At 40.1% G+C, this 13,788-nt stretch overlaps 1 protein-coding gene across 24 annotated transcripts in view; it reads left to right on the forward strand.

Annotated features, from left to right (window-relative positions):
- The window catches only part of dst (dystonin), a 156,053-nt gene that overhangs the window by 89,101 nt on the left and 53,164 nt on the right, over positions 1 to 13,788 (forward strand). For 22 of the 24 annotated variants that reach the window (XM_042736048.1, XM_042736053.1, XM_042736061.1 and 19 more), the window contains 13 exons: positions 203 to 349; positions 2,547 to 2,635; positions 2,746 to 2,854; positions 3,438 to 7,997; positions 8,115 to 8,261; positions 8,437 to 8,652; positions 8,740 to 8,889; positions 9,009 to 9,242; positions 10,051 to 10,203; positions 10,685 to 10,918; positions 11,067 to 11,351; positions 12,461 to 13,000; positions 13,435 to 13,611. In XM_042736048.1, the coding sequence (XP_042591982.1) occupies positions 203 to 349; positions 2,547 to 2,635; positions 2,746 to 2,854; positions 3,438 to 7,997; positions 8,115 to 8,261; positions 8,437 to 8,652; positions 8,740 to 8,889; positions 9,009 to 9,242; positions 10,051 to 10,203; positions 10,685 to 10,918; positions 11,067 to 11,351; positions 12,461 to 13,000; positions 13,435 to 13,611 (7,041 nt within the window). The remainder of the gene's footprint in view (positions 1 to 202; positions 350 to 2,546; positions 2,636 to 2,745; positions 2,855 to 3,437; positions 7,998 to 8,114; positions 8,262 to 8,436; positions 8,653 to 8,739; positions 8,890 to 9,008; positions 9,243 to 10,050; positions 10,204 to 10,684; positions 10,919 to 11,066; positions 11,352 to 12,460; positions 13,001 to 13,434; positions 13,612 to 13,788) is intronic. The other 2 variants (XM_042736057.1, XM_042736068.1) reach the window with 2 other exon arrangements.

Here is a 13,788-nt window from a genome sequence, read left to right on the forward strand (position 1 = left end):
CTCATATCTTGTGATCCATTCATTTCTTTTCAATGGCATCTTTAATTTATTGCCAAGCATGCTTCCATATAAAATGGCTGGGAGCATAAGACCTGCTGATTTCTTGTTGTATATTTTATTCAAACAGAATTTAATAAGCTAATTATAAATATTTTACATTGTTTTCTAATCCACCCTACAATTTTTTCCCCAATGATTTTAGAGGTCTGTTGAGGATGAGAAGAAAGAGCATGGCGATAAGGTTAACAAGTTGTTAAATTGGATGTCTAGTATGAAAACGAATCTGAACAAAGATGGAAAGGCTCAAAGTGATGGCAAACCCAGCACTGAGAGCACTAGTAAGCCCCAGGTAAACAAGTCAAACTACCTGATTGTTTTTTTTTTATTATTATTATTATTGTTTTGTTCAACAGGTCTTCAGCTTTGGATCTTACAGGTTAAAGGGTTAGTTCACCCAAAAATGAAAATTTGCCTTTGTTTTAGTCAACCCTCAAGGCATCCTAGGTGTATATGACTTTCTTCTTTCAGAGGAATCTGGTTGGAGTTGTATTAAAAAATTTTCTGGCACTTCTAAGCTCTGTCATTGCAGTGGGCGGGTGTTTCTGTTCAACAGTCCAAAACACGTTTAATAAAGCGCACACAGCCATTTTAAAATGTGCCTCACATGCCTCTGGGGGGTAAATGAAGGCCTCCTGTAGCAAATTCATGCATTTTTGTACAAAAAATATCCATATTTCAAACGTAATAAACACTTTTCTATCACCAATTTGAATTTTTGGCTGAATTATCCATTCAATTCATCTGTTTTAATGTCAGCATCTTGTTAACATACTTAGCATTTCAGGGAATTGCTTTCATCATTTACAAACTTTGCTAATGTCAAACACATCAGAACATACACATTTCCAAGGTTATGTTTCTGAATAAAGATTATTTTGCATTGCTTCATATTTTGGTGTTGTTCACATACTTGTTACCTTCTGTTATCCACCCACATTTAACAGAAAGTATTTACCTATACAGTATCTATCCATTTATTGCAAGTATTAATTTCTATAATCACAACAATCACTATTTTGTTAGATCCCATCTGAACCAGTCATCTGGTCACTTCCTGTTTCTCACAACAATGATAATCCAATAAATTGTATCCACAAACACTTACATGGCTCAATCAAATACATCTACAGCATACATTACATGTGCAGTGTGATAAACTGTACAAATTACACTGGGCATTAAATCACTGCATTCTTTGGTGGTTACAGAATTCTTTGCTGTAGTGATGTTATATCTCTACATTTCATCAAACACAGACCCGCACACCACTCATTTTGGACTGCTGCTTCGTTGTCATAGCCAAGTAATTTAGCTGGTAAATGTTCTGTCGACTGACCCAAAGCAGAGAACAGTTTACATGCCATGTAAAATAAACTGTTTCCCAAATTAGAAAGTTGTGTCAAAATGACCATTCATCCATCTACAGTGTCCCTAATGACAGACCTTCTTCCATATACTTCTCCAAACAAAAGCTGTAGAACTTAATCCTGATGTTTATATAAACATGACAACATATCTTTAAAAATACAGTGGGATCCAAAAGTCTGAGGCCACTTGTGGAAATGCTTGTATTTTGCATTTTCTGTTCATTACAAACATATTGTCACTGGAAAGTATAACAGAAAAAAATGACACGAATTTCAGAATCTGTATCCCTCCCTTTTTGCTTTAATATCACAAACTCCATAAGTGTATGCAGAACCTGATGATCATGTCATCTAGCGTGATTTGTTACTAAGAGCATTTTATTCTTCAGTGGGACCAGTAACTTTTGTACAAAGCTGTTCACATGGTCACAAACTTGATTAGCTATCTATAAGTGATTAGTTAATAATTTAGAATATTGAGGTGGCTTGGTGGATAGCACTCTGAGCAAGAAGGTCCCTAGTTCAAGTCCCGGCTGAGTCAGGAGGTCTTTCTGTGTGGCGTTTCCATGTTCTCCTTGTGACTGGGTGTGCTGGTTTCTCCTACAACACAAAGGCATGCAGAATAAGTGAATTGGAGACACTAAATTTTCTGTTTGTGAACTCTGTGATGGAGTGGCCATACAGTATTTCCACAATTTACCCCCACCTGTGGCCTGAGATGCTGGGATAGGCTTCAGCATCCCACTGACCCTACAAAGGACAAGTCCGTTTGGAAAATGGATGGATGTATAGATGCATATTCTTATTTTAACTTTGTTTCTTTTACTGATTTAGTTTAAGTGTGGTCATGGACCTTTGGATCCCAAAAAAATATATAAGATTAGATCATGGAATTTGTTTTAAGATGTTTAATAGTATCATATGCCCACATTTTCTGCAAATTGTATGGCTAATAGTTGTTTAGTAAACATGTATCTGAGTTCCAAAGGTTAAATGGCCTACAGTAGATTTTGGATGAAATGTATTTTTCAAAAGGCAATTAAAGTAATCTCAACCTAATTGTGATTTACTAAACACTGTGCTAGTAAAGCTTTATTGACTTCCTATGTTTTATTATAGATGTCACTGGAGGAGATGGTGACACTGAAGGAACAAATCGGAGAAGCAATGCGAACTACCCAGCTGTTGCTAACCAAACACAGTGACAAGTATGTCATGTCAACGGAAGGGGAAGCATTCACTGAGAATGAATCATTGTTTATTTGCATGTGCTTGCATGTCTTGTGAATTGATTTTGTGAAATGTTTTCTTTCACCAGAATGACTGAAGAAGAAAAGCAAGAAGCAAAAGAACAGCTGAAATCTCTCAATCAGGCCTACAGCGAGCTCTCTCAACAATGTGCAGATGCAGCTTCCTCAGCCGATCAGGTGAGATAAAGATATTCTGCCATTGCCAACACAATGCTGGTTATATATGGTGGTTATCGTGTGTGAAGTGTAAACACTTTCTCCAATGGCATGACTAACCTTTGTTTTGACAGCTTGAAATATATAGCATGGTAAGACACTTTAACCCTTTAATCCCACCATTGCAAAGTTGAAGAAAGACTTTGTGTGTAATTGAAAACTTCATGGTCAACTGAGTATGCTGTAAACATACATTTGCATGCCAGCCACTCTCACTCTTTCTTCACAGCAAACCCTGAGGACATTCTTTTTGTCTACATGGGGTTCAGCACACTGCAGATAATAACATAATGCTCAGCGAGTTTTCTCTAACAGTGTTGTTCTACAAAATACTAAGATTTCTGTTCACAGATGCATGTAAGCTTTTATTGTGTGCCATTTCTCTTGCTGATGACTTGCACTGTTGCACACGAACTAGTACAATCCATGGACTGGGTGAGTATGTTTGATCATTTTTATAACCAATATTGCAATGGAAATGTATCTAGTGATCATGTTTGAACATGCATTTAGAAGCATCCTGATTTCTTTTATCTCTTTCCAGGCACTGCAGGTCATCCAAGGGATTCTGGATCTTGAGAGTGGAGCTGTCATGTCTGTGTGTTGCTCGGTGAACAACGGCCTCATCGACCAGAACACAGGACTTGGTCTTCTAGAGGCCCAGCTTATAACCACTGGACTCATTTGGCCTGAACAGCACTTGTATATGGACTTGGAGGACGCATTCAAAAACAAACTTGTGGATGATGCAATGTGCAAGCAACTGCAAGAGTTGAATGAAGCTAAAAAATGTCTTCAGAATCTCCAATTTGCTTTAGAACCCTTGCCGGTTATAACAGCCCTGGAAAATGGGGCAATATCTGAGCAAACAGCTATGAAGATCATTGAAATCCAGCTTGCAACTGGAGGGTTAAGACCACCATACGCTGGAGATATTCTACATCTGGAAAGGGCTTTTCAACTTGGCCTGATACCCGAGTTGCTGTTTATCCAGATTTTGGAGAGAAAGGATAGTTGGAAGAACTTAATTGACCCCAACACTGCAGAAAAAGTCACCCTTAGTCAGCTTATGCAGAGAAGCATTGAGCACAAGCTGACAGGACTTCGCCTGCTTCCAGTGAAACGTAGAAAAGATGGAAAAATATCCCTGACGTCTGGGAGAGAGATTAGCATTATGAAAGCCATGCATGAGGGCATCATTGATAGAGAGACCATGTTTCGGTTGCTGAGCACTCAGTTGTTTGCAGGAGGCATAGTTGACCCCAAAACTGGCCGAAAGCTGACTGTTGAGGAGGCCTTATCAGAGGGTCTGATCAACCAGGACACTGCGAGTGAGATACTGAGCCATCAGGCCCAAAATGGTGGCATTGTTAATCCTTGCAACGGGTCGAGACTTTCAGTCGATGAGGCTGTCCAGTGTGACTTAATAAGCTCCAGCAGTGCGTTGTTAGTTCTAGAGAAACAGAAGGCCTTCATGGGTCTTCTTTGGCCTAACGCTGGTGAAATTCTCTCGTTCTCCACCTCTCTTCAGCAAAACATTATCACAGACAAACTGGCGTCTGAGCTGCTGCGTAACCGGCACAAAATAACAGCCTTGTACATACCTGAAACCTCGGAGGTAGTTGACATTGATTCTGCGGGGGAGGATAACTTAATTGAGACATTTACAAAAGAGTTGTTGAAGACAATAGAAATCCCAGATGTGTTCCCTGATATAGATGAACTGAATAACAGGTTTTCATCCTGGCTGGTAATGAAGGAGCTTCAAATCGATGGATCTTGTTCCATCGGTGAAGAAATCAGTGATGAAAACAGCACAGATGCACCATCTCCCTCTGAGGCGAAACAGTTATTTATTTCCTACCTCATGATGAATAGCTATATGGATCCAAAGTCAGGCCAAAGACTGTTGATCTTTGATTGGCAGTTAAATAAAATGGCTAAATTACTCTTCACAGAAACATCAGAATCAGAACATGTAGATGAGACTAGCAGACTTCATATGAAGGTTTCAGAAGAGTCTCAACTGAATAACTACATTTCTGACAATGACAACGCTTGTCTGAATGCCGATTATAGTGCTTTGGGAGAATTGCAAATATGTGAACCTTTGGAATGCACAACAGAAAAAGAGCATGGAGTGGTGAATTCTACAGAATTACATAATTGCCCAAAACCTACTCTACCTTCTGAATCTGATTTAAATACCATAGAAACTAATCGCAAATGTGATGTTTTCCTAGACTGTGTTGAACATGTCACAGTAATTGAAACTACCAAACTGTCTAAGGATTCTACATGTTCATACACAGACAAGTGCCAAGCAGAAACAAGTAACATAGCTTCTCCTCAACCGTCGGAAGCAATGCAGTTACCACAAACAACCTTTTCTGTAGAAGCAACTGCCTCAAGTTTGTGCTCGATGGAAGTGAATCCCGAATGTCATGATGCCAATAAAGACCAGGAAAAACATTTAAAAGACTCCACACTATTGTCCAGTGAAACAATCAGTTATACGGAAATGCCCTCTGAATTTCCACATACAGAGGTTGTGTGGGATGACAAGCTTGAGAGTGATTATGCCATTCATCTTCTTAAGGCACAAGTAGAGGAAGATGGGATTTTAGATGTCACCTCTGGAAAACGGTATGACCTTGAAGCTGCTCTCGGTAAAGGCCTTATTGATGAAGAGACTGTTTTAGAAGTACTCGAACTGCAGCTTCAAGAGGATGGTTTGAAAGAGAACGAAAATGCTACATTGTCAGATCTGAACATTTCTGTCAGTAAAGGCTGCATCTCAAGTAAGGTAGCACTACAGATCATGGAAAAGCAGAACCTTCTGGGTGGTTTCTATGATGCAGCAGCTGGAAAAACCATTAGAGTTTGTGATGCTTTAGAGACAGCTCTGATTACTGATGACCTTAGCAGAAGTGTTCTCTCTGCAGAGGCAATCAGGAAGGCCATCAACGATCCAGATGGAAAGTGTGTGCTCAGTGTAAACGATGCTAACCAGTCTGGGATGTTGGATGATGAAGAGGCTGAGAGGATGTTACATTCACAACAGGATGAAAGGGAAGACAACATGGTGCCTGACTTAGCAAAAAGAAGCCAGATAAGCTTGAGAGCAAATGAAGCCACGCAGGTATCTACAGACATAGAATGTGTGAGCAGTAGTCAGGGTTCTCTGTTACCCACCATTACTGACACACCATCTAAAGGTATTTCAACAAAAGACGATGTGTTTGATAAAGTTACTGAGACTAATGGAATAGGGGAGGATTGTGATGAACAGTGTGCTAGTTTCAAGACTATAGATTCCAAAAACCACATAGACACTACAGATGAAAGAGAAATAGGTTTCACTTTGCAAGGAAATGAGACAGAACGACCACATAACAGCATGGACACTTTTGATGTTGATGATTCTTGTAAAACTGTAAGTCCTTCACCATGTGTCAGGCAGGTGGCATATCTTGAGACAACGGCGAGTCAGGTTGTTAGCCCTGTACAGAGTGACTCTGGGATATCATGTTCATCACAAAGTGATATCTGCTCCGAAGAAAGGAAATCAGAGAGTGTACCTAATCCTGAACAGGAATTCGACAGGTCCGAAGTGGAGTCTGAAACAAATGCATATTTTGACAAAAGGCCTTCTGAGGGTTTAAGCTCTTCACTAGCAATGGTAGAAGATCTTGCACAAGTTAGAACACCTGCTGAGCCGCAGTCAAACTCATCTTTATGTTGCACAAATGCCACTATAGCAGAGGTGAATTTAAGTACTGATGATCAGCACACATTAGCTCAGAATATGCTGAATGAGAAAGAGGAGGTGTCATCTCAGACCAATGCATCATATAAAGCTAAATACTCCAATAATGTAAGCGAGAACCTAGACGATGAGCATTCTGTTCAGGATTCAGGTGTGTTTAGTTCTGAAAATAGAGTAAAGGACATGGTTAACTATGAGAACAGAAATGCACCAGAAACAGAATTTGAGCCCAGTGCCGTCTGTGCAGAAAGCAGAATTGACTGTAAGGTAGAAAAGAATGATGACATTGAAAACTCTGTAGGTTTCAAAGGCTCTGAGGACATTTGTCAGCTCAATTTGATGGATTTAGTTGGATCTACAGTAAATTCCGAGCAGTTACCACTTGAAATTGTTACTAATTCTAGTCAAGATGATTCAAGTGGAGGTAACCATAACATACAGCACCCAAGTGATCAAGGCATATTTTGTAATCATGTAGCCCCAAAGACCACTACAAAAGATGAGTTAGCCAGATCATCTGAATCAGATCTTACAAGTGACAATGATACACATGTAAAAGACTTGGTAGAGTTATCCTTGGGTCATTGTTCACAGGATATAATCGCAGAATTCAATGATTTGCAGTCTGCCCCCCAAATTCCAAGTCCTTCAGTCAAAATCATGCTTGATCAAAATAGCGAACAAAGTGGAGACATCTTCAACCAGTCTCAAGCCGGAGATACAATGGTTGCTGAAGGTATACACCAAGATGATCTTCATTTACCTCACATGGCAATGGCCGAAGATGAAAGTTTACCGAAATCAATGGGAGGCAGTGATTTAAAGTCTTTTTTAAATGAGTTAATCCAAATGAAGATGGATGGAGCAAGTATGGATGAAACTCAAAAACAAAAATGCCAAGCCATCGATAGCATTATTGAAATTATTCAGCACCACTCTGGAATCTCCCCAACCAATCATGCCAACTCAGATGAGAGAAGAGGGGATCCTGATATCCTCTTGGATTTGAAAAAACATGAAGAACCAAGAGAAGCTCAGAACTGGCCATCTGATGAGAGTAATGATGAACCAAAGCATCAGACAGATCCACTGGAGATGGTTCAGGGGATCTCCACAGATAGAGATAAAGGAATACTCGAGGAAGTGGATGGAAAGCCAAGCAGCCCTTTGGGAGTCACTGCCCTGAGAGAAGAAAGCATGGAAGCCAAAATCATTCCTGTTCCAACCACAGATGATGATGCTGCAGACGACGTCTTCCAGCCAACCGACTCTAACCACCTGGTTTCTATGACAGAGGATCCATACATACAGCAAACGAACGGAGTCAAACCTAGAGTGAGTACTGATACTACTCTCAACTGAGTTAGATGCTGATTTGTGTATCATCAACTCTGCGTCATCCAGATGTACATTTTGTATGAAGGTGTAAGTATAATGGTGTACTTCTTGCAGAGATATTCCACCCAGAATTATTTGGAATGTGTTGGGAGGCTTCAGGATCACTGTGATACTCTTGAAGATATAAGAAGCGACTTGCAGACTAAGGGTCCGTTAGCAGGAGACATTGAGGGGTTGCATTGTCAGTTAGAGGAAGTTCAGGTTTGTCACTTATAAAATATAAAGCCTTAGTTCCCTTGACTCACAGAGTTGTTTACCTGTGCCTTCTTTCTGCATGGTTATCTGTGCTGTAGTCTATTGCTTGTTCCTTTTATTCTGTCACTCTTCTTCACAATTCCTTCCCTTTGTTCCCCACCTACTCCCACACTGTTTCTAGTCTCTGGAAGCACAGATTGCTGCTCTCCCTGACTTGCTTACAGCAGATTTGAGTGTAGCAGAGCAACTTCTGAATTCTGCTGATGAACTCGTTCCCACGCAAATCCACCAAGATTTGGCCACAGTCTATGTAGATTTACAGAATGCTTTCGCAGATGTTTGCCACTTGTCAGCTGAGCGAAATAATGCTATTCTGCTAGCCATTGAGACAGTGAAGGTTAGTAAAAGCTTGTGGAAAGAAAGCAAGAGTAAATAGAAAATGATGAAAATTAGATTCTCACACTTGTTCAAATATGGGTTACAGATCCATTTGGAAACCTTGTATCAGGATTTGCTAAGCTCTCTTGAGAAGATCTCAGCTTGTATGCAAGACAATTCTGAGATGGTGTCTAAGGTTGATATCATGGATGCTGATAACATAAGAATAATTAAGAACAAGATTCAGCAAAATAAGGTAAGCTGACTTGTGTTATTTGAAAGCTGCATGAAATAGTGATGTTTATCTCCCATATCAAATGAAGTCACTGTCTGTTCAACAGTTTTGCTTAGTGTTTTTCACTGTTCGTTATTCAGGACATAGAGAAAGACTTATCAGGAACCCGACAGCTCCTGGAAGATGCTGCTTTTGATATCCAAAACTTCATTTCTGAGCATGCTCAGTTCCTGAGTCCCACTCACAGCAGACACCTTCTGAGGGCTCTTAGCACTACCCAGAGATCCTTCAAAGAGCTCATGGACAGAGTCTTCACTCAGAGACAAACTCTAGAGGTCCAGTTGGAGATCTGTGAGGATGAGACTCAGCAGCAGGTCTGAGAGAGATCGAAGAGATCACACTGACCAATGACTTTTACCTAATGCATGAAGTTGCTGCTTTGATGTGTGGTATATTTTGATTATTTTGATATGAAGCACTGGAAACCCAAAAGACCCCATGAAGTGGCTTGAATGCAGTTTCCTTTGGTGCATTGACATTCTTCCTTTTGAAACAAGAAACTGGTGCAGAACATGTTGAACAATTTGCTAATCTTGTTTAAAAATAGCACTGTGTTTAAGCCATAGTCATTAACTTTATTTGCTACTTGATGTTGCAAAATGTGGATATGCCCATGGATAATGGCTATTTTTAGCCATTTTTACCAACTTTTAGGAAAACTCAATTTTTCACTTTGTGGGGTCTTTAAAAAAAGAGTTTTATGATGATGTCTTTAAGACCAAATTGGTCTATTCATGATGTATTATTTGTGTGCTGTGTGATGTTCATTGCAGTGCTCTGAGTTTAATCACGCTACTTTTTCTATTTACAATACAGAAAAGCCATTGCTTGATCACTGCCACCAACTTACCTTCTTCTGATCTTGTTTGCATTTTTCAGGCTGCCTGAATCAATTCAGCTCTTACTACCAAAGGACCAACGTTTTATTCAATGTGGATATGCTTTCCAGCAGTAAAAACAGCACTAACCCACCTTTCTTTACCATTGCCAAAATCTCTTTGAATGGCTGGCATGTTTACAGCATACTCAGTCACTTCTAATGGTTAAATGCTCAGTATTTGGGGTGTGCTGCTGTGGACAAGGGTTTTAGTTTTTCTTTCTAACTGAGTGTTTATGTGGTAGGCTGCTGTGGAGAAGCAGAGGGAGTTTTCAGAAAAGCTGCAGGAGCTGTCTGATGATCTGACACAGACAGAAAACCGCCTCATTGGACACCAGCAGCAGGCTGCCAGTGCAGAGACTGTGGGAGACCTCCAGCAATACCAACAAGAGCATCAGGTACAACCTGGTAACATTTTCTACAATGCTTGTACATGTAATGCATACATTTGTAAGGTTATTGGTGGTCTATGTTAAGCATCATTACCTGTGTCAAGACATCGACACAAATCTGATCCCACACAACAACCATGAAAAATACCTCCATTTGTTTTAATTATTGATTTGAAGTGTGCTGTTAAATTTAAATGACCCAACACCATTTTTTAAACATCCTAGCAACACTCTTCCAAGACTCAGTAAATACTTAACCATGCAACCTCACAAATCAATCTAGAAATACACCCATACAACTGTACCAACACCATCACAAGTGCCTAGCAATGCGTTGGCAACAGGTAACACTTGCATTACACCCATTCAACTTCACAATTGCCTAGCAACAGGTAACCCAGGTAAAACAGGTAAAATCACTGTAACACATGGCCTTGTGTGGCTTATTGTGATTAATTGTGTTTGTGTGTCTATGTTGGACTCTCAGGCTTTACAGAAAGACCTCCAGGCTAATGTCAGCGCGCTCAATGAAGTCATCAGTAGCACAGAGAAGTTTCTGGAGGAGAATTGCAGTAAACTCACTCCAGAGCAGATATCGGCTCTTGAGAACAAACTGGAGGAATTGAAGAGCAAAGCGAATATGCTTAACCAGAAGTCAGAAGAGTCAAGGAAGGATCTAGAGAAGGTTTTGAGCAGTGCTATCCAGCAGGAGACTGAGAAGGTTAGAGGAGAAAAACACTTTCCCAAACACTATTCAGACAAAAGATTGAATTTAGTCACTTCCTCCATTGCATTTAGTTTGTGCTGGCTCTAAAATGTATGTTTGTATACTTTCTTTGATTCTTTTCCGTTTTTTCCTGTCTGTACAGGAGGCAGCTGTTGAACAACTTGAAGAGAGCAAAACTAAGATTGAGGGTCTCCTAGACTGGATCTCCAACATTGGGAAAGAGAAAGAAATGGGTGGAATACAAAAGGACCAGTTGGTTAAACAGAATGGAAACATGCCTGAGTACACATCAATGGAAGGAATAATTGGAGAGGAAGATGATCCTAATGGAAATGCATTAGATTCTACAGATAACACAAGTCTACATGCTGGTGAAAAACAAGATGGTAAAGACCTGGATCTGGACCAGCAGTTTAACAGTGTTAAAGTAAGTACTTGAGTATATACAGTGGTGCTTGAAAGTTTGTGAACCGTATAGAATTGACCCAAAAAAACTGTTTTAGGTCCTTCCACAACATTTGAATTGGGTTTTAAAAGGTCTGGACTTCCAAAATATGAACTTTAACCATGCATTGTTAGAACGACTTGTGTTCTTGGGCTCGTTGTCTTGCTGCATGACCTACTTTCTCTTGAGATTCAGTTCATGGACAGATGTTCTGATATTTTCCTTTAGAACTTGCTGGTATAATTGATGGCAAGCCGTTCTGGCCCAGATTCAGCAAAACAGGCCCAAATCATGATACTGCAATCACCATGTTTCACAGATAGGGCAAATTTCTTTCCTTTCTCCAAACACAACACTTCTCATTTAAACCCAAAAGTTCTATTTTGGTCTCATCCATCCACAGAACATTTCTCCAATAGATCTTTAACAAACTGCAGATGGGCAGCAATGTTCCTTTTGGAGAGCAGTGGCTTTCTCCTTGCAATTCTGCTATGACACCATGGTTGTTCTGTGTTTTCTTGAGGGTGAACTCATGAATATGGACATTAGCCAAAGTGAGAAAGGCCTTCCATTTGCTGAGAAGTTACCTTTGCAACTTTGTGTACTATTACTACACTTCTCACGCAAAATGGAATGGAAACCAGGCATAAGACAAAGATTCATGCACTAGATGGCAGTGAAGTAATTTGGACATCTTATTTCGTCACTTCTTTCTTTTGGAGTGATCTTTGTTGGTCTTGAATTAGTATTTTGGTCTCATTTGTTCCAGCTTTTTGTGGGTCATACTTATGCAGAAATATAGAAAATTCTGAACTTTCAATCACAACTGTAGCTGTAAATATCACGATTGATATCACACTACTAGTTTGATTTTTTAAGCAATTCTATTCACCATAAGATCATTTACTTATATTGGTGCATTCATAATCTGTAGACCCAGAATATTTCATTAAATGGTGACTTGTTAACAGCCTTAATGAGATTCAGGTGAAAAAGGGGAAAACAAGTTCAACAGCACTGAATAAAATGCATTCGATTTTAAAATTCAGTAAAATGCTTTGACTTACTAGCTCTTGATTCTCAATTCACAGGACCGCCACCAGGAGATCTTGTCCCAACAGCAGGATCTGATCATCGCCACACAGTCAGCACAGGCATTACTCGACAAACAGGCCCAGGTCCTGTCACCCGCTGAAAAAGACAAGTTACAGAGGGACATTAAAGAGCTGAAGGCTCGCTACGAGGCCTCTCTCACGCAGGCCGAGCAGCAGATGAAGCAGGTCCAGACTGTCCAGGAGGAGCTTCAGAAGTTCAAGGGGGACTGTGAGGAGTTTGAGACGTGGCTACAGCAGGCCCACGGGGAGATGGAGGAGCTCGGGGCTCCCGCCGCGGGTCTGGACACTCTGAGTAATAATTTACAGAGACAGAAGAGTTTCTCTGAGGACGTCATCTCTCATAAAGGAGACCTGCGCTTCATAACCATCTCCGGTCAGAAGGTGTTGGACGCAGCGAAGGCCTGCGATCACAGTGAATCGGACGGCCCGCCGATGGTTGATATGTCCGGGACTTGTGCTGCAGTGAAAGAAAGACTGGACTCTGCCGCCAGCCGCTACAAAGCCTTGCATACGCAGGTATTTCAAATGTCCTGTTTCCAGGAACATTATAATTTAATCTCAGTCACACTTTATTTTAAGGTCCAATTCTTGCTATTAATTACAACGTTTGCCTCAACAAACTCCTAATTTGCTGCTTACTAATAGTTAGTAAGGCAGTTGTGTTGGGTAGGATTAGGGATGTAGAATATGGTCATGCAGAATATGTGCTTTATAAGTACTAATAAACAGGCAATATGTTAATATTAGGCTAACTGGTTAAGAGTAGTTTTGAATAATTTTGTGGGATGGGAAATGAAGCACTTTTTCATTACAACCAATAGATGGCAGCATTTGCCTCTAAATTCTGCAAACATTCAAACAGTATTCAGCAGTCTGTTATGACATTATTAAACCATTCAGTCTTTTATATAAATAATAATAATTAAAAAAACGAAACTGATGCATTTCAGTGTAATCAGCTTGGAAATAACCTGAAAGACATGGTGGACAAGTACAAGAAGTATGAAGATGCCAGTGGTGCTCTGGTGAAGTGGCTGAATGTCTCTGAGGAAGAGTCCAGAAGGCAGCAGTCGGAGCCTATTGCTGGAGACCCACAAACCCTACAGAGACAGCTGGAGGAGACCAAGGCAAGCGCATTAGATCAGTATATTCAATTCACAGAATTAGGACACAATATATTATAATTATAATGTAACTGTATGTGTCCAAATTGTATACTGTAGGTCATTCTCATTCTCATTTGAGCCGTTACATTTTTGGAATTTGAATATTATTTAATCATATAGAACAATGCTACTACATCC

Source organism: Cyprinus carpio, chromosome B13, assembly GCF_018340385.1.
Source record: "Cyprinus carpio isolate SPL01 chromosome B13, ASM1834038v1, whole genome shotgun sequence".
Classification (NCBI taxonomy): Eukaryota; Metazoa; Chordata; class Actinopteri; order Cypriniformes; family Cyprinidae; genus Cyprinus; species Cyprinus carpio.